This window comes from Arvicanthis niloticus, chromosome 6 (assembly GCF_011762505.2).
Source record: "Arvicanthis niloticus isolate mArvNil1 chromosome 6, mArvNil1.pat.X, whole genome shotgun sequence".
Taxonomy (NCBI): Eukaryota; Metazoa; Chordata; class Mammalia; order Rodentia; family Muridae; genus Arvicanthis; species Arvicanthis niloticus.
The window spans coordinates 7,834,014-7,854,978 of NC_047663.1; the positions used below are offsets into that span (position 1 = coordinate 7,834,014).

General features: G+C 51.4%; 1 protein-coding gene and 1 long non-coding RNA gene across 2 annotated transcripts in view; one reads left to right on the forward strand and one right to left on the reverse strand.

The window, feature by feature from the left end:
- The window catches only part of Ttyh2 (tweety family member 2), a 45,055-nt gene extending 27,361 nt beyond the window's left edge, over positions 1–17,694 (reverse strand). Inside the window, exons 1-3 of the mRNA XM_034505629.2 lie at positions 17,499–17,694; positions 6,910–7,082; positions 2,142–2,253 (exon numbers count right to left, since the gene is read on the reverse strand). Coding sequence (XP_034361520.1) covers positions 2,142–2,253; positions 6,910–7,082; positions 17,499–17,627 — 414 coding nt within the window. The 5' untranslated portion in view covers positions 17,628–17,694. The remainder of the gene's footprint in view (positions 1–2,141; positions 2,254–6,909; positions 7,083–17,498) is intronic.
- Positions 2,406–3,672, forward strand: LOC143442619 (uncharacterized). The gene is made up of 2 exons (XR_013110932.1): positions 2,406–2,541; positions 3,604–3,672. It is a non-coding gene; the product is annotated as an uncharacterized LOC143442619 (long non-coding RNA).
- Positions 17,695–20,965: the final 3,271 nt, after the last annotated feature.

The window sequence follows — 20,965 nt, forward strand, 5'->3', positions numbered from 1 at the left end:
TAGGGGCAGCCCTGGAAGGTCCTCTAGTTGACCATTTGGCTGCTAGATCTGGGCTCCAGCAGGGCCCAGCTTTAAGATCCGGGATGCTGGGTGGTTCTCCATCCTGACTCTGCCACCCACAGCCTCCCACAACCGGAGCAGTAATTATTATAATGACACCATTATCTTAATCTCCCAGGGAGAGAGCACTCTATAGTTTACAGGGCACTTTCGCTGGTGGTAATTCACCTGATGCCATTTATTTACCTGCAATTTGGACCCCACCCTTTGGGTGAGGGGGAAGGCTCTATAAGGATCTATCATCTCCCTGCAGTCCTCAGGCCTGGGACTGTTGGGTACCCACCTTGAGGCCTTCCCCACCCTCTTAGGTAAAAAGGGCAGATGCTTCCGTAGCTGGCAGCCCCAAGAAGCCCTCGGGGACAATTATTCTACATTGCAGCAACAGCCAGATGGTAAGGGCTGTCTCCAGGGACAGGGTGAAGGTGAGGTCACACAGCCAAGTGTCCAAACCTGGCTCAGAGCTTGTTCCTAGACACCAGCAACTTCCTCCCCACCAGAGATAAAGACTGAGTTTTCCCATCCGTGAAGGTCACAGCTCGGGGTCTTTCCGACATGCCGGCTTCTCCCACTACCAAGGCTGAAGGTGGCTGGAGACGGAGAGACAGTGCAATGCCCAACAGGCAGAAGGCGTCCTTGGGGCTTGGTCCCCATCAGGTCAGAGGTGAATAAGAGTGAGTGAGTTCCCAGGGGCCACCTCCCACAAATACTGAGCGGTATACATCCTGGGCAGCATAGCTTGCTTTTTAAGGTAAGAAGAGTTCTGGTCCCCCCCCCAGCCCCCCCCCCCCGGAGCTGATGGAAGGACTAGATAGATCCCCAGAAGAGCTTAAAGGAGCATGTGGGAGGGGGCGGATGAGGTTGAGTCTTCCCTAGGAGGATGCCAGGTCACCAGTTCCTCGAGTTAGGGCTGGCAAATCAAAATGTGCCTTTTGCTGGGACCTGTGCTATTCAGGAGGGACCTGGTCTAGAAAGGGTCAGACGCCCAAGGTCTAGTTTCCCTAAAATATGCATTTGGCCTTTCCCACCAGATTCCTCAGGATACACCAGGAGCTGTCACCAGATCACCTAGAAATTCAGCAGGAAAGATTGGCACTCGGCAAAGGTGACAGGCAGGCAGAAGCCAGGGGTGAAGAGATGAGCCCAGAGATGGTGCCATTGATCCCATAGTCCCAAGACACACAGCTGGGTTTATGAGGCAGGCTTCTTCCCAAGCCTTGTATGTGTGTGTGTGTGTGTGTGTGTGTGTGTGTGTGTGTGTGTAGTGCTAGGGGGAGTCTTCCATTGTTTCTGAAGACTTTTTTTTTTTTTTTTTTATCTCTTAAAACATTATTTTTTGTTCAGGGCCTGTAACCACCATGCTTGGTCTCCAGGTTCTTTTCCCCCTTTTGATATATGGAACAGAACTCTGTACAAAGTACTTAGAGCTAACATAAAAAAATAAAAAGCCATGTTCAGGACCGAGGATGTAGCTCGCCTAGTATGTATAAAGCTTGGGGTTCAGACCCCAGCACTGCATATACAAGGCACTGGAGTGCACACATGCACACAAACATCAGGTCATCCTCTGAGACCTGGTAAAGAGCTCAAGGTCAGACCCTGTCTCAAACGAGCAAACAAACAACCCATGCCCAGTACGCTAGGGTGGCAGTGTTTCATCATGGAAAGTTCCAGGTGAGTCTGGTCTACACAGAGGGCACCAGGCTAGTCAGGGCTACACAATGAGACCTCTTACTTTAAATACAATAACAATAACAATAACAGAACAACTGCAGAACCCATGTTTGAGGTCTCTTTCAGGGATGGGTAAGTGATCAGACGGGATGGGTAAGTGATCAGACGTTCTGCAGACTGCCCAGGATGTGATGGGGTCGAGCTGCCCTGAAACCTCCCTTGGCCTGGGACATAGAAACTGTGTTTGCCTTTGGCAGGGCAACGGCTCAGAAGGCAGCCCGGCCCACAGCGTCCCTCACACAACTCGACAGGGCGCAGCTGGGCTCCTGAGAGCTGACTGGCACCCTTGTTCTGGCCTTGTTGATCTCATGGGCTGTGCCTGTGCCCAGCCACCTGCCCACAATCCTTACCAGCTCATCCATTCCAGAGAAGGTGTGGTTCGCGTTGTCCAGGGAGTAGATCAGCTGGTGCACCCCGTCGTTGGTCTCGCTGTTTCCATAGAAACCAACGCCCACCGCAGCACTGCAAGCAAAAACCCCAAACAAAGGTTAGGGGTGATACCCAGAAGAGAATACACTTCTGTGCTACTTGTGTGTGAGGTGTGTAACGTGTGCTCACATGTGTATATGCACGTGTTCGTGTGCACAAGGAGTCCAGAAGATGATGCTGGGTGCCTTCATCTGTCGATCTCTGTGTTATTCTCTTGGGACAAAGTCTCAGTGAACCTGGAACCATCTCTGGTCTCCATCCCTAGCATTGGGGTTACAGATGTGTGAGCTTTTTCCATAGGTGCTGGGAATCCAGACTCAGGTAGGTCCTCATGTCTGTCTGTACAGCAAGCACTTTCTTCTGGTTTTCCCATAAGTATTGTCAATCTTTCTATGTACTGAGGACTGAACCTAGGACTACGTGCACCAGTTAAACAATTTACTCCTGAGGTACAGTCCCAATCTTACACTAATTATTTTAAAAAAGGTTTCTGCAGCCAGGCAGTGGTGGCGCACGCCCTCAGTCCCAGCACTTGGGAGGCAGAGCCAGGCAGATCTCTATGAGTTCCAGGCCAGCCTGGTCTGCATAGTGAGTTCCAAGGCAGACAACCAGGGCTGTTACACAGACAAACAAACAGACAAACAAACAAACAAATATGTTTTTAGAGTTGTAGAGATGGCTTAGTGGTTAAGAGCACTGGCTGCTCTTTCAGAGGTCCCTGCTTGCTCCCAGCACCCAGACAGAAGTCCACAACAGTCATAAGCTAGTTCCAGGGGGACCTGACACACTCATTCTGATCTCTAAAGGCACTGTATGCACATAATGCCTGGACACACACATAGACAAACCATCCATGCACATAAAATAAAGATAAATAAATCTTTAAAAAAAGATTTAGAGTGGTTTTAGGTTCATAGCAAAATTGAGCAGGTGCAGAATTCCTCTATTTGTGTTCAGTCCCAAGTATGACCTCCTTTATGAGGTAGAATCCTGGCTATGACTGGTAACCCAGTAGGAACATGGGTGCCGTCCAAGGCCCAGTGTGCACAGGGGCCACTCTGGGCTAAAATTTTAGGTCTGGACACAGTGTCAGATGTTCACCATCACAGCAGACCCTGCCCTAAAACTCTCCTGCACTCCGCCTACTCCTCTCCCCTACCCCCCCTTCTCCAACCCCGGGCTTTAGAGTCTCCATGGCCTTCTCTAGATGTCCTACAACTGGAGGCATAGCCTCCAGCCTCTCCCAATAAGGATCAGGTCACTTGCCTTAGTGACAGACATTCAAGGTTCCCAACGTCTTTCATGGTTCAACGGGACATTTCCTTTTCAGCACTGCATAATATTCCATTGTCTGAATATGTGTGTGTTTATTTATTCACTCAGCTACGGAAGAGGACCTTCTACTTGGTTCCAGCTTTGGAGAATTGTGAATAAAAGCTTCCATAACAGCCACAGTGTGGGCTTTTGACTGAGGAGCTTTATTTGGGGACTTGGCATGAGGGGGATATTGTCTGAGGGTGAAGGTTAAGGACCACCTAAAGTGACCCAGCAGAAGCCTGCCTGTCCTGGCTGGCTACATACTTCTGAAAGACACACAAAGGCAGGTAAGCTTGGGGATTCGGATTTGGTGGCTCTGGTGCAGCCCTGCCATACGATTTGACACACTCAATGCCAACCTACATGTCTCTCCAGACACGGTCAACAACTCTTCTTGACTCTCACACTCTGTTTTCTCTAAATATTCCAGATCTGGTCCTCTACTGTGAAGTTTTAGTTTCTGGCAAGTTCCTTCTTACAGAGCTGAAAAGACGCCTGCCTGCTTCATTTAACCCAGAGCCTGCTGGCCCTTAATCAGTTTTTGGGTGGCTGGAACAAATCTCCAATTCTGCCACAAACTGCATCTGATGTCTCTAAGTGTCCCCTTTGTCACCTCCTGCCTTATGCTCTCTGAGACAGACATATGAGACAGGGTCTCATGTATTCCCAGCTGGGCCTGACGTTCCCCCGTATAGCTGAGGATGACCTTGAACTCCTGACCCCCTGACTGGTTTTCAATGTTACTCTTTAGTTGGGACTGAGCAATGTGGGGAGCTTCTCTCTCTCTCTCTCTCTCTCTCTCTCTCTCTCTCTCTCTCTCTCTCTCTCTCTCTCTCTCTGTGTGTGTGTGTGTGTGGTGTGTGTGTTGATGCTCTCAGACCCTCCCTCCACTGGCCTGCCCCACTGACATCATGGTCAGTAAACGTCCCCTCCCTGGATTTTCTCCTCAGGAACTGTCAAGCTTAGTCTCCTCTCTTTCCTATTGATTTTAATCAAAAGCCAAACTTGAAATCCATCTGTATGAAATGTCACTGCTGGCTTGACTCCAACATTCCAGCCTGGGTAAATCATCTGCAACCTTAACTCTGTCATCCCTATGTGGTCCACCCCTCCAGGGATCACAAGGCCAATCAACCAGCTTCCCCAGCTCTCATTCATAACGCTAGCTCAGGAAAAGGTGTGAGAAGGCGCGCGCACACACACGCACGCACACACACACACACACACACACACACACACACACACGCGCGCGCACACACGCACATACACACAGACAAGCACACACTGATGTCTTCCCTTTCCTCCCCCCTCCCTCCCTCCCTCCCTCCCTCACTCTCATCCTTTCTTCCTCCTTGAGATGGTTGTAGCTTGGTTGTCCTGGGCCTCAATTACCACCACGTCCAGCTCCAGTCAGTATTGTTAGCATTCAAGCAATATCAGAACCCATGTTCTGAGTCCACTTCACTGCACCATTACTCTGTCCATCCTTCTCTACAGTGTGACTGGAGGTGTCATGTGCACACACAAAACATTCACATGGGAAAAGCATGCTTTAAAAAAACAAGGCAGCCAGGCAGTGGTGGTGCACACGTAATCTCAGCACTCAGGAGGCAGAGGCAGGTGGATCTCTATGAGTTTGAGGCCAGCCTGGTCTACAGAGCGAGTTCCAGGACAGCCAGGGCTACACAAAGAAACTCAAAAAGCAAAACAGAATGAAGAGATCTGGCTGCTCTTCCAGAGCACCTAAGTTTGATTCCCAGCAGCCACGTGGTAGTTTACAACAGTCGTATGTAACTTCAGTTCCAGGGGCTCCAGCACTTTCTTCTGGTCCCCAAAGCAGCAGGCACACGTGTGGTGCACAGACACACACTCAGGCAAACACCCACACATGTGAAATAAAGGGATTAAAGGCGCGAGCCGCCACTACTGTCTGCGATGGTTCTACTTGGATGCTGGATTAACCAGCGTTAAACGGTTACTGCATTTTACTCTAACGGTATTTATACCTGACAACAGGCTTGTCTGCAGTAGCTCTACTGGAAATGTAGGAGCACCCGCAGTTTTCTGAGGATCACTGCATCAGATCAAGCACTGCTGGTGTGTGTTTGGGCTCTCACCTTTCCCTGGCCATTCTGTCATGCCTCACTCACACCAGGAAGAGGGGTTTTAGTACCCCATTTCTTCATGGGAGTCTGAGAGTCAGATGGCTCTCTGTCCCTCCCATGGGCCTGAAACTCTTTCCTCTAGGTCCTGGCTCCAGCCCCAAGTTTTACCAGTCCTTCCCCACTCGTTTGCTGCTTCGAGGATGGCCTATCTTTTGGCTTCAGTGAACATATCACCGAATTCCATCTTGGCCAAAAGGCTGAGAAACAATGAACGAATAAATTGTAATGGAAAGACATGAGCTGGGTGGGGGTGCACATGCCTTTAATTCCTGTATTAATTCCTGGAGGCAGAGGCAGGCAGAGCTCTTAGTTCAAAGCCAGCCTGGTCTACAGAGTGAGTTCTAGGACAGCCAGGGCTACACAGAGAAACCCTGTCTCAAAGCACCAAAAAAGAAAAGGAGGAGGAAAGAGGAAGAGGAGGAAGAAGATGAAGAGGAGGAAGAAGGGGAAGAGGAGGAGGAGGGAGGGGGAGGGAAGGGGGAGGAGGGGAGGGGAAAGGGCAGAGGGAAAATAAGAAAAGAAAAAAAGAAAGAAAAGAAAAAGAATGTCCAAGAGTAAGGTGACCCTTCTGCAGAATGGAACCCAGGACCAGTCCTTCAGATAAACAGCAAGGGACTTTTACCCTCGAGGGTAGCCACACCCTTCAACAACTCTAGGGGGCACTACAATTTAGGAAAAAGTCCTACAGATATAGAAACAAGAAAAATTCACCAACACACAGAGCTAGCACATTGATGGCTGGGAGCTGGGTGGGTGGGTCTCTCACACAGTGCTGGCAAGACGCATTCCTCAGAGTGCAGGGGAAGATCTATCCATGGGCACTAAAGCTCCTGATTCCACAAGACACGGAAGCGACTGGGGCCAACTTCTGATCTTGCGGACCCTGGGCGGCCATGGAAGCTGATCGTGGTGTACAGAAAAGAAATGTCTGTTGTTCACCTGGTCAACTGAGGAGCATCCATGTGGCTGTCAGGCTTGGTCCTGGCCTCGTAGAAGTGTTGGGGGGGGGGCATTAAGCTGACCCCCATCACCACACTAGAGACAGATTTCCCCACGCTTGGCTAAAAAAGGACAGTGTTCATTTTGGGCGACAGGTTGTTCTTCTAGGTGTTAGTTTGAAGTGAACGTCACTAGACACCGATGAGCCACATGGAACTGAAGGGTGTCCTGGTCACAGGCTAGCTCTCCCTGTACATAGGACACTCACCAGCAGAGGAGCCCAGCCATCACCGCAGTCCAGGTCACGCAGCACGAGTCGGGCTGCTTGGTCTGCATCGAGTGGTCCCGCCGGCAGCAGCATGTGCACACCAGGTAAACGGCGAGGAAGATGAGGTTCAGGCCCAGGCCAATGGCAGCCAACACCCCCAGGAAGAGCAGTGACTGGAAGAGAGGCAGGCTGTGTCAGCTTCTGGCCCAGCATGGGGTTGGGGAGCAGGGAGCCCTAGGAAATGCAAAGCATCCTTATGCCCAGCCCTCTAGACAGCCTGCCCTACATCTGGCTGCCAGGGTGGATACAGCAGAGAAACAGATAAACTCGGCATGGGAAGGAATGGTGGGGGGAGCAGGGAGGGGCAGCTGTTGGGGTGATTTGTATTATCAAGTTCAGCCGGATCTAGAATCTGCTAGAAGACAAATCTCCAGACACGTGTGTGAGAGATTCTAGATTAGTTTAACAGAAGTGGGGAGGCCCACCAGAAATGTTGGAGAGTTCATCAAGGTCCGGCGTTCTATACAAAAGAGAAAGGCAGCTGAGTCTCAGCCCTCACCCCTGTTTCTGCAGGTGCTGTGCCACCAATAGCTCCACCCACCGACGCCATGATGGGCGATGGCCCCCCAGATTGCAAGCTGAAACAGATCCTTCCCTCTTCAAGCTTCTTCTGCTAGGAATCTTACCGAGGCAATGACGAAAATAACTCATACAGCTATGCATGGCCCAGCCCAGGTTTCTGGATGGAGATGTGGTCCAGGCCGGGCCGGATGACAAGCCCTGAGCCACTCGGGAGAGCGAGGGAGACCTGCTGGCTGCAAACAGGGCTGTGGACCTGTGGTCACAGGGCTAGAAAGAGGCAGAGCCTGGGCCATGAGACTAAACTTAGGGACCAAGTGAAACTAAGCTCCAGCTGCTAAGGATCATGGGTACTACCATACCTGTCTTGCTATGTCAAAATGGAATGTGCCTTTTCTGGGTGCCGCAGCTCTCCAGAGTCCTTAGAAGCCAGTTCTGTGCTCAAGGGTGAGAACAGAGGAGACAGGGTAGATAATCTTTGATGTGCCTCTTGCTGTATCCTGCCAGGGACAGCTGACCCACACACAATACCAGTGGTAGCAGGCAGGACAGACAGTTGAGGGTGTGTGTGTGTGTGTGTGTGTGTGTGTGTGTGTATACCTCTTTAGGCCCTTCCTAGTAGGTCAGAGTTTTCAAAGGGAGCTGTTGTCTGTCGGGAGGCCCAGGTGTCCCCCTCCACTGTATCCTCCAATCCCTTGATTTGGCCAGATGGACACCAGATGGCCTCGGGATCAGTGGCCACCAGCCAGGGCTGGACCTGGCTCTAAGTCAGCCTCCTGAGCTGACAGCCTCCTGGCTTCCCATGAGGCCTCAGTGATGCCCAAAGTCCAGTGTCTCAGTGGGCGGGGGAGGAGGTCACTCTCTCTGGATTTTTGGTCAGGGAACCTGTGTGGGTGGTAGTGATCATCAGGGCAGGAGGCCACAGGAAACCAAGATTTGAGAGAGAACAGCTGAATGCAGGCAAGCGCAGGGAGGTGACCTGTAGCGCTCTCAGAGGCTGGTGGCTACCGGCTGGGTAGACTGTATGGAGATGACCCCTGTGGGTGGCTGCTGGGCTGCCTATTCCTGTGAGGATGCAGGCAGCTTATGGAGCCCCTGATTTGGGCTGTCCTGATGCTAACCCTGACTGGACAGGCTTCTCAGACTTAGGGACAAATCTGCAAGTGACAGGTCAGCTGTGAGGACATGTGAGATGTCTCATGTCACTTAGCACATGGCTTCTACTTCCACCTGGGCAACACTTGAGCATGGAAGGAATATCTTCCTCCTCTTCCTCCTCCTCCTCCTCCTCCCCCTTCTTTCTCCCCTCCTATTGCTCTTCTTCTTCCTCCCCCTCCTCTTCCTCCTCTTCCTTCAGGGAGATAGAAGGTGGGGCAGCAGCTCTGAACACAGCATACTCCACAGTCCTCGAGGTGAGGCAGGGGGCCTGGACCACTCGCTAGCACACCTGTCCCTTAGAATGACCTCAGGAGGCTCGTGTGCAATAAGGCGGTGGGAAGTCACTGCCTGGAAGGCATCTTTCACTGCAAAGGAGGCTGGGTAGAAAGGGAGCTTTAGGGCTCACTCACTACACAAAGTCACCATACTATAAGTTGGCCTCTGACAGAAGCAGGGTACCTCCCTGGAGCTGGAGAACAAGTCAAACCCTGGGCTAAGCCCATCACAGCATGAACTAGGAGGAGCTGAGGCTGCAGTAGAGAAGGTGAAATGCTTGCTGGGTAAGGCTGGGTTTCCAGTCCCACATTATGTAAGACTGGGCCTGGTGGTGTGCACCTAAGTGGTCCTCACTTAGAGGGGACACTTAGGCCTCCTGACAGACGACAGTTCCCTTTAAAAACCCTGAGCTGGTGGGTGGGCCTGAAAAGGCTGGAAGATCAGAAGTTCAATGTCATCATAGTCTGAGCCATGTAAGACCCTGTCTCAAAAATCAACAATAAGCAAGTGTGGTGACTTGAATGAAAATGGCCCAAACAGGCCCACGGGGAGTGGCACTATTAGGAGGTGTGGCCTTGTTGGAGGAAATGTATCACTGAAGTGTGGGGGTGTGGGCTCTGGGGCATCTGAGGTTGCAGAAGCTCAAGTCAAGCCCAGTCTCTCTCTCTCTTCCTCTGCCTGCTCATCCAGATGTAGACCTGTCAGCTCCTTCTCCAGCACCATGTCTGCCTGGATGCTGCCATGCTTCCCACGATAATGATAATGGACTAAACCTCTGAACTATAAGCCAGCCCCCGTGAAATGTTTTCCTTTATAAGAGTTGAGATGGGGGGGCTGGAGAGATGGCTCAGCGGTTAAGAGCACTGACTGCTCTTTCAGAGGTCCTGAGTTCAATTCCCAGCAAGCACATGGTGGCTCACAACCATCTGTAATGGGATCTGATGCTCTCTCCTGGTGTGTCTGAAGACAGCTATGTGTACTCACATACATAAAATAAATAAATATTTTTTTAAAAAGTAGTTGAGATGGTCATAGTGTCTCTTCACAGCACTGAAATCCTGACTAGGACAAATAACAACAGAATCCCAAAGAACCAAACAAGGCTAGAACTGGTCCCATGCCAACTTATCTCATCGAGTGTTTTCAAGGGCAGAAGCAACAGATTAATGTCAACAGAGGTTAACAATCTTCTTCCCCTCCCACCCCCAGTAGCTTAACTTCTCTAAACTGACCCACTCAGCGGGGCCCAAGACACAGAGCCTTGTGGGTGCAAATGCCACTGTTGGGTCCCCACAGTGCCCTTGGGATCACTATGTAGCCCAGGGTTCCCTCACACTCTTGGTATCCCCTCCTGTAAGTACTGGGACAGTAAGTGTGTCTAGAAATGACACTCTGTGTCTGGGCATGGTGGCACATATCCATGCCCATAACCCCAACAATCAAGAAGGTCAGGCCAGTCCGGACTTCAGAACGAGATCCTGTTTCCAAAACCTAAAAATAAGCCCCACTCTCTCCTCACAGGCTCTGAAATCCCACCACTAAGAAGCAGGTCTCCGCCCTTGACGATTTGTAAGGCACCGTACTTCCAGACACACTGTGACCCAGCAGTTCTGCTTCATGGAAAGGAGGGAGTGTGTCCCTCTACAAGGTCCACATACACTCAGATCCACAGTCACTGAGTCCAGCAGCAATCAACAAACACTGGAAACAATGCGGGTGTTCATAAAAAACACACGCCGTGTGCAAAAGTCATATGACGCTATGCCACACAGGCACCAGATGGCGACGGCAGCAACGTATAATGTGGGTAAATCTAACGGGGGGAATGATGGGACCACGGAGTAGTCATGACAGTTGGATGTACATGCAGTGCAGTCGGAGATGACCAACCGTCATCTGGAGATGCAGCAGTGCCTAGGGTGGTCAAGGGTACACCTGACCAGGATCATGGACTGGGCATGCACTGCCGTGCTCAGCTTCAGGACGAAGTGTTACATTAACGCTGAGGGCTGTGGGGATGGCTTGGAGGTAAAGGTATTTGTTGTCAAGCATGAGGACTTGAGATTGGATCCTAGTTCCTATATGAAAGGCTGTGTAGACTCTCTCTGCTCTCCCCTGCTCTCCCTGTCTCTCTCTCATAACCCCCCACACCTCTGTAACCTCAAAACTATGGAGGGGAGGCAAGAGGAGGCTTGTTGGCCCCCAGTCTACCTCCGAGCACAGTGGGAGACCCTGTCTGAAGGAAATAGGGCTGATTGTGACAGAGCCAGACACCTGATGTCTTCTTCTGTCTTCTATGTATAAATAATAGGCATGTGCACCTGCACATACGTATGTGTATTCAACTCTCTCTCTCTCTCTCTCTCTCTCTCTCTCTCTCTCTCTCTCTCTCTCATTCTCTCTCTCTCTCTCTCTTTTTAAAAATAAAAGTAACTGACTCAGCTGAAGAGTTAAGAATGGACATGTTCCAGTAAGTCATTATGAATAAATATATAGTTTATATTTTTATTATTTGTTTATCTTATGTGTGGGATCACACACATGCCATGGCTCTAGTGCTGGGGTCAGAGGACAGCTTTAGGGACTCAATTCTCTCCTTATGCAATGTGGGTCCTGGGTATTGAATTCAGGCTTGGCGGCAAGTGCCTTTACCCTCTGAGCCATTTCACCAGCCCTGAGTGTATTTTCAACAATGACCTATGCTGCCAAACTAACGGTGCATCTCCCTTCACTCCCTGTGTTCTCCTCTGCGTTCACCCCAAGCAGAAGCAACCATTGACCCTATGGGGTGTCCCCACTCAGGAGGGAGATGAGACACAAGGATTGCCTTTCAGTCTCTGCAAACCTGCTCCACCAGCTCTCCATAGCTGGATTCCAGATTTCTGATTTGTAGAATTTGTGAGCCTATTATTTCCTGTGGAGCCCCCTGAACTCCTGCATGCCCAGGTCTGCTGGATAGCCCTGGGTCTGCACCCTCTCCTGCCCAGGCAGTTAGCTTCAATTAGGTCAGTGCCCTGTGTAGGAAACCCAAATGCGGGTGGAGATGAGGTTTGTTAGCTGCTCACCCCAAGAGCCCTAAGCAACTAAAGGATTAGCGCTAGAAGCTGGTTTGTCAGTGGGTCAAGGGCCAAGGGATCAGAAAGGGGAAGGAAGGTAGGAAGAGAGGGAGTGGGGGGAGACAAGAGGGTCTCCTGCAACTCTAAACAGGCCACCATGTCTCCGTTCCTAAATAGTACACATGAATGGGATCAGGTGGGGGAACGGGAGAGAGGGTGGGTGATTCTACTCATACATACACTCTCAAGCAATTGCCGGAACTTAGGCCAGTCTCCACATCACCCCAGCCTCCTACTGCCCCACCCCCACTCCCCGTCTGTCCCAGCACCATGCCCAAACTTGGTCTCTCTGACATCAAAGCTCTTTTGATCGTTTCTGGTTTATCATTTGTAGTCAGGGCCACCCTGGTACTCAGGCTAGGGGGACAGCAGCGACCACTGTAGACAGACCTCGGGGGAGTACAGATGGCAATTTCAGTGGTATGCCAGCCTCTGGTTGAGGCAGGGGGCCTATCCTCATGCTCTGTAGGGAGAATACCACCTTGAAGCCTGGGAAGGGTTAACTCCTTGGGGAACTGGCGTGACAGTCTGATGACCATGACTCCCAAGTTCAGATGTAATGAACGGGCTTCCTCATCCTGACCTTGGCTCTTCTCCCATGGGGCTGAGCTCTTTAAAAGCCTGCTTTTTCCTCGATCTGCCTCCAGCTGAGCATCCTGTTCTTCTCCCAGAATTCCATATTCTGTCCTCAGTGAGCTCAGTTGGGTCAAAAAGACGGAGTCTATAGTCCATCTGGCCTCAAACTCCTTATGATGTCAAGAGTGACTTTTTGTTTGTGGTTATTTCATTTTATTATTATTATTATTATTATTATTACTATTTTAACGGCAGGGTCTCTCTATAGCCTGGCTGTCTTAGAACTCACTATGTAGACCAGGCTGGTCTAGAACTCACAAAGATCCACTGGCCTCTGCCTCTTAAGTGCTGGGATTCCAGGTGTGTGCCACCACAGTCAGTTTTTTAGGGTACTGGGAATGGAATTTGGGGCTTTGTGCATGCTAGGTGTACCGGCTGGTTTTGTATGTCAACTTGACACAAGTTGGAGTTATCACAGAGAAAGTAGCCTCCCTTGAGGAAATGCCTCCATGAGATCCAGCTGTAAGGCATTTTCTCAATTAGTGATCAAGGGTTGGAGGGCCCATTGTGGGTGGTGCCATCCCTGGGATGCTAGTCTTGGGTTCTATAAGAATGCAAGCTGAGCAAGCCAGGGGAAGCAAGCCAGTAAGTAACATCCCTTCATGGCCTCTGCATCAGCTCCTGCTTCCTGACCTGCTTGAGTTCCAGTCCTGACTTCCTTTGGTGATGAACAGCAATGAATAAACCGTTTCCTCCCCAACTTGCTTCTTGGTCCTGATGTGTGTGCAGGAATAGAAACCCTGACTAAGACACTAGGTAAGCACTCACAACTGAGGTACATCCTTGACCTCTCACTGGGGACTCTCAGGACACTGAGACGTCAAGAAAAATCCAAGCCAAACCAGGACAACCATCTCCTCTCATACCACCTCTCACATGACCTGCAGAAGGCCCTAGATGGGTGTGCTGTCCTCAGATCCAACAGAAGTCCTATGGACATAACATCATCAGAGTCTGGCCTCCCGTGAGTAGCTGGTGGACAGTGAGGGTGAAAATAATTCCCTAGATAAGGAGGAGACTGAAGTGGCATCTCTGAGAGACACGGCTCGATTTTGTAACTTTCTAACTATCCTCAGCGCTGCCCACTGGGCATCTAGCCAGCTAGGGCCTCCTTGCCAAGCAGGGATTACAGAGTTGGCCACCTGCTTCCCACCTGTGAGCTCCTGAGCCCTTTTGCTAGATCTGAAGCAGGGATCATCTCCGATGTCCAGGCTTGCTCTCCTGTCAAAGAGAAATGAGACCTGGGATGGGATCTAAGCTGCGCCCTGCTACAGACACGGAGCCTAGCAGAATTCCCGGGTCTGCAGCCCTGCCTGCCTCTGCTGGGCTCACAGCCACTTCCTGCAAATGGCTGGGGATGTAGCGGCTTCCTGAGGACTCAGGCTCAAGTTCAATGGGGGAGAGGATGAGAAAGACCAACTATCAGGAAACTAGACACTTCCACGGTCCCTAGGTCTCTAGGCAGTGGCAGGAATGGTGACACACAGTGGCAGTTCCATACTGTAGGAATGGTGACACACAGTGGCAGTTCCATACTGTAGGGTGCGAAGGCAAATGGATTGCCAGGTGGAAGCTAGCCTCAACTACACAGGGAGACCTTGCCTGAAGAGCAAATAAGTGAATAAATAAAATAAAAAGGAGGGCTCAATGGGGGCGTAGCTCAGTTGGTAAAGTGCTTGTCCCGCATGTGGGGAACCCAGGGCTCCACCCCCAGCACCCGTAAACAGGGCATGGACACACACACCTGTAATCCTAGCATGTTGGAGGCAGAGACAGGGGTTCAATATCATTATCAAGAAGTTCAATATCATCCTTACTGTGTGGTGAGTTCAAGGCCAGCCCGGGCTACAGAAAACCCTGTCGCAAACAAACAACAAAAACAAAAAAAAACCAAAACCTCAAACTCAAGGGCTGGCAAGACGGCTCTGCAATTAAGAGCACTCGCTGCTCTTGCCGAGAACTAGAGTTCAGTTTCTAACACCTGAGGGTGGTTTACAACCTTGTCTGGAACTCCAGTTCCAGGGCATCCAACTTACTCTTCTGGCCTCCACTGGTCAGAGAAAAAAAAAAAATCTCAGGAAGCAAGCTGGGTCCTTCTCACTCAGGAAAGTTCTGGATCACAGCCTGTGCTGACCACGTGGCCAGCTCTCAGCCCTACTTCGCTTTCTAGGTCCCACACACGGGATCATCATTCCTGGAGTCTGACTGCCTATTTACAAGGCTGTAGGTCGGACCTACACCCGTGCACGTGCATGCACACACATACACACAGAGGAGTATACACGTGTGTGCAAATGCACACACATGCACACATGCACACACATAAACACATGCACACACATACACAGAGGACACACATGTGTGCAAATGCACACATATACACACATGCGCGCGAGCGCACACACACACACACACACACACACACACACACACACACACTGACCTTAATGACCACACTGTTTGTGACTTTCACACGCATCTTTCACAGTCTTCCCCCTGCTCAGGCTCTCAGGCTCTCTTCCTCACTATTTGACAAGGCACTGTCCTTAGACACCCATCACCTCCAGGCCATTTGTCTAATGACTGCATCGCTGGGTCCTGTGATGTCCTTACTGTGAATACTCAGTAGAATAACTCACGGGATACACAGAGATGAGGGAAGAATTCTCATCTGCCTGTGGTCACACAGCCACGGGACTGGAATCCAACTCCACCAGTGGAATGGCAATGCCCCTGCTTCAGACAATCCTCGCTTCAGAGACGCCTCAGCCTTTGCTACCTTTATGGTCATGTCACCCAGGCCCTAGCACAACACTCAGTCTCTAAGTTTGCAGAGGACCAAGACCACTTACAACAACATAAGGCACCCAAGGCGACCTTGTGAATTAACCAGCTTCAATTAACCAGCTTCGGAACTCCAGTGCTCAGGAGAAAAGAGACCCGTGGTCAGACAACACGGGAACTTACCGAAATAGGAGTAGCCTTAATTAAATAATACCCAATGCCAGACCTCTGTTAAGGCCCATCACATTTCACCTCCCCGGGCTCTGCTTCCACTCATAGCTGAACCAGGATGGGAGCAGGGGTGGAACAGGTACAGTGGTTATGGGAAAGAGTCACAACAAAAGGATTGGGGGTCAGGATCCTGGACGCAAAGACCGCGAGTGGGATTCACAGGCACCACACACCTGCCATCTATTCATAGGCTGGAGTGGGTGGGGTCAGGCTCCGGCTGTGGGGGTGAGGGAGAGCCCGTGTCAACCCTTTCCCAACCAGGGGTCTCCTTGACCCAGCTGAGGGGCTAGATTTCTTCCAGGAGAGAAGCGAAAATACGGTTGGGACCCAGGGCACAGGATCTGGGCTCTCTCCACACCCCCACCACAGCTGTTCGGAAACCATATCCGTGCCCTTTTAAGCACTAGCTAAAGGAAGACTCCCTGGTGCTATGCCGGTAGCCGCTAGACCTCAGGGAACAAGCCTTCCTTCCAGGGCCAGATAAGACTGGGGGGCGGGGGCGGCTGCAGTGCCTAGGGGTGACGGTGCCTCCAATAGCACAAAGGGGTCCCATCTTCCCAGAAGAACAGAAACTTACTGCCTAAGCCTGCAAGCAGCAGAGCCATTGAAAGTTATAATTAGACTCCGGGATACTGGCTCTTCTTGGGCAGTGCACACCGCGCGGAGCCGGAGCCCCTGGCCTCAGAATGAGGAGAGTCTGGGAGTGCAAGAAGCCACTCCTGGGCAGTCTAGAGAAGCCCTGCTCGGCCAGATGCCCCACTATGGAGATTAGGACATGGTGCCAGTCACTACAGGTCAAAGTCCGACATGAGCACAGAGCTCTGAACTAATAATGGGCCTCCTCCCAAGTTGCCGCAGCCCCTGAATCTTTGACCCAGCAGAGGGAACTGACTCAGCCGGGCCGCAGAGGCCGTCGTGGGTTTAACCGCGGCTGAGATGACTGAGAAGACGGTAGCTGGGTCTGGAAAGCAGGTCAGAAGCCTGGACCTGCCTACCAAAACCCGCAAGGGAAAATCCCCTTTCATCAGGGTCAATTCAGAAGTATAAGGATGAAGAGGGTAACTGGCCCGGGAACCTAGACCTCAGAATTTCAGGGCCTAGAAGGTTGTAGGGAAGGGACGCCACAGCAGACAGGGCAGTTGCAGGATGTGGTGCGAGATGGGGTGGATTAGAAGCCACCCTCTATCCTTGACTTAAACAGCTGTGGGTTTTTGGCGTCCAAGAGGTTAAGTCGCCCACGCCGCTTCTTTCAGCCCCGCAGCCTTTGAGAAGAAGCCAAGGCAGAGGTATTGGCAGCGGCTGCTACCCTGCAGGCTAGGGCTGAGGAAAGAAGCGCAAAAGACACTCCAGAGTCAGTTTCTGCTTAAACTTCTCTCAGGCCATCAGCGCCGGGAGAGAAAAGGTCTGGTGTTGGAGTCTCAAGAGGAGGAACTTTGGAGCACCCCTGCCCACCCACACACCTCGGCCGCCAGTCACCCCGTTCAGATGCCCCACCCCCACTGTAAGTCTTCGGAAGGCTCAGCCCCCGCCTCCCGAGCGCAGTCTCCACGTCCTTCCTCTTCTTCCCCAGCCTACTCTACTCCAACCTCTCCAGCTTTACGAACCCCAAAGTTTCCAGCTAGGACGAGAGTCCCAGCCAAGGGACCCGGGAGAGCCGAGAGGGCCCAACTGGGGACCAAAGGGTTCTGAGAAGCGCGGAGAGCGCGGGCTGCCGAGGAAAGAGAGAAAGGAATGGGACCTAGGCGAGCGCGGGCTGGCTCTGGCTCCCACTCTGCGGGTCCGTCTCAGTGGTTGGGATCACCGGCTTACCTCTTGGTAAGTTTCGTCGCCCGGGCTGAAGGTGCTGTCCACTCTCTGTAGACGCAGGCCGAAGTGCGGGACATTGTGCAGCCACACGACCCACCAGGGCGCGATGTACTCCACGCGCGCCGCCGGCATGGCTTGCACAAGCTGCAGCGGGTCCACTCCTACTGCCAGCGCCGCTACCACTACCCGGCTCAGGACTCGATCCGGCCCCGCCCCGTCTAGACCCCGCCCCATGTCCTGCCCTAGGCGAGGACACGCCCCAGCCAGCAAGAGGCTCTGCCCAGGTCCCGCCCTCACCTCGGGCCCTGCCCCACCTCTCTCCTCTTGTGCCTCTTCCTGGACACACCCACCCGCTCCAAAAACTGGGCTCAAAAGCATGCAGTGATCCTTGCTATCACATCAGAATAGTGGCCCAGGTTTGAGGGTGCATGCCTTAGAATGGGAAGGCAGAAGGTTCAGGAGTTCAAAGGTCATCCTCAGGTCTGTAGTGAGTTGGAGGCCAGCCTGGGCTATGTGAGACCTCCTGATTGGGGGGGGGGGGGGTAGGCGGGGGAAAGGAAGCAGGAGTGGGTGGGTGGGTGGGTGGGGGAGCACCTTCTAGAGGCAGGGGGAGAGGGGATAGGATAAGGGGTTTCCGAAAGGGAGACCTGGAAAGGGGGAAACATTTGAAATGCAAATTTAAAAAAATCCAATTAAAAAAAAAAAAAAAAGGAAGGTTTTGAAAAAAAGACTAAAGTACCAGTAGATTAGTAGTCTTGGCCTAAGAGGCCGGGCTAGTCCCTAATTCATTCATTATTCTTCTTCTTCTATTTATATTATTATTATTATTATTATTATTTTCCCCCAGACTGGATCTCACTATGTAGTGCTGGCTGTCCTGGAACTCATTATATAGCTCAGACTAGCCTTGAACTCACAGTGATCCGCCTGCCTCTGCCTCCCTGTTCCACCACACCTGGTTTATTTGTTTATTGCAGTGTTAGGATTAGAACCCAAGGCCTTGAACATGCTAGGCAAGGGCTCTACCACTGAGCCCCTTAAAGACAGAGTCTAAGACAGGAGGTGATGGTGCATGCTTTTAGTCCCAGTATTTGGAAGGCAGAAGCAGGCAAATCTCTGTGGATATGAGGGCAGCCTGGTCTACAGAATGAGTTCCAGAACAGCCAGAGCTAAACAGAGAAACCTTGTCTTGAAAAATCCAAGTGGGGCAGAGAGACTAAGTTGTCTAGATGGGCCTTGAACCCAGGATCATCCTGTCTTAGTCTTCTGAGGGTTGCAATTATGGGCATATGACATCACTTATTCTAGAATCTACTGTATAAATCCTGTGCACTCAGGGAAGCTTTTGAGCTCCTACAGGGGAGGTGTGGACAGAAAGAACACAGGAAGGGAAGACTACTTACTACTGTCAGAGCAGACAAAAGCCCCGAGGCCTTGCTGACTACACTTTGTGTGGTTGGCAGTACACACATAAAGTCGTCATGTGCTATGTTAGAGGGTGTTTTAGGGGAAAGTAAAACAGGGTATGCACCACCAGGAGTGCTTCAGCAGACTCCTGCAGGCCTTCAGCCCTCTGCATACTCTAGAACCCAGCCCATCACTTCTCTGCCTTTTGGTTACAATCAAGGGCAGAGCCCCCAGCCCAAGCACTGGGAGCACAGGGTCTTCAGCAGGAGGTAGGTGGTGGGCAGGTAAGTGCCAGTGGGCTTTTGGGCTGTTGGAAATGTTCTGTGGATTTGAACAGCTCATACATAACTAAGATTTATACGCCTACACCCAGGATGAGTCTTTTCTAGTAAAACAGGGTCTTGCAAGACAGTCCTGGTTTCCTGGAACTATGTAGCCCAGGCTGGCCTGAAGCTTGTGAGGGAAGTGAGGCCAGATGAGGCACAGGGCAGCCTCCAATGTAGCCAAGCAGGGAAATATGAAGCAAATTTCCAGTAACAGCCAAGAGATACAGCCTTAGAACCCTGTGAGGTGCTACCTCACCTGTGGGTGTCCTGCACACCTACCCTCAGTGGCCTCAAGGATGCTCCTGCTCACTTTTGTTGATTTTGAACATGGTGCCAAGCCAGAGGGAGTATATGTCCACCCTGAGGGAGAACTCAGTGCCAGGGCATTCTAGCTGTTCCTGGTGTTCTGACGCAGAGGTGAGGGGAAGCCAACCAGGAGTCCACTATTGTAGAGTTTAATGCTGCCCACAGCTAACGCTAGCTGAGCCTCAGCAGTGAACCCCATCACCTGAAGGCACAAAGACATCATTCAGTCTCTAGACCCTGCCTGGACCACAGAAGCACACACCCTAAGTGACTCAGGCTTGCCAGGGTAGGAAGCACTGCATGAAAAAGTGCCTTCAGCAGACCATAAGGCCAGGCAAACTGTCAGTTCCCTAGGAGCCAGGGTGAGCCTTTGAGAAATGTATTTGGGGGGGAAAAAAAAAAAAGCCAAAACTACAAACCACCTCAAGGGGGATTTCTAGGCAACCACGCTCCCATCCCACCCACTCCCAGGGTAAACAAAACCCCCATGTCTCCCCAAAAAGCTCACAGCATATGCAAAAATGACCTCTTCCAGCAAGCAGATCTGTTTCTGGTTACAACCTGCTTGTTTAAGCATTTAACATAACCCTTGGCCTGTTGTACTACATTTTACTAAAAGCTGAAAGAACTCCCAGTTGTAGCACATTAAATTGGGCTCTGCATACCTGTGGTCCCAGCACTCAGGAGGTGGAGACAGAATGGGATTCTATCTCAAAAGACACCCCCTCAACTATGGGCTTATCTACTGTAGTAGAGTGCCACCTGGTGGCAGGCCCAGTGGCTTTGACTTTGCCTGCCCCCCTTTTTTTTAATTCTTGAAAATGATCTCATGTTGTTTGCTGGCATGCATGTGTACCATGTACAATGCAGTACCCAGAGGCATCAGATCCCCAGCAGTCCCTGGTAAGCCAACCCCACAGAAAGCATCCTTCTGCATTCACCTCAGAAGCCCATGCTTTCTTTTTTTTTTTCTTCGAGACAGGGTTTCTCTGTGTAGTCCTGGCTGTCCTGGAACTCACTCTGTAGACCAGGTTGAGTTCAAGGTTGGCCTTGAACTCAGAAATCCACCTGCCTTTGACTCCCAAGTGCTGGGATTAAAGGCGTGCGCCACCACCGCCCGGCGTAGCCCATGCTTTCTTTCACGTTCCCAAGTCTTGCAGTATGAACACTTTTCTCTTGCATCCAGGCGATCCAAGGGTGGCCCCTCCTGCAGCTTAGAAGCTGCCCCTTCCCCACCTTTCTCAGACAGCAACCCATCCCAAGGCCCACTTCCAAGCCTTCACCAGCTTCCCTCCACAAAGAGCAGGCTCTTCCAACCGCCTTCCCAGGGTATTAACTTAGGTTGACACCCCCCTTCAGGATCTGGAATACAGAAGGTAGCAACATTGCAACAGCAATACCACTTCCCATCAAAGACTGAGGACACACGAA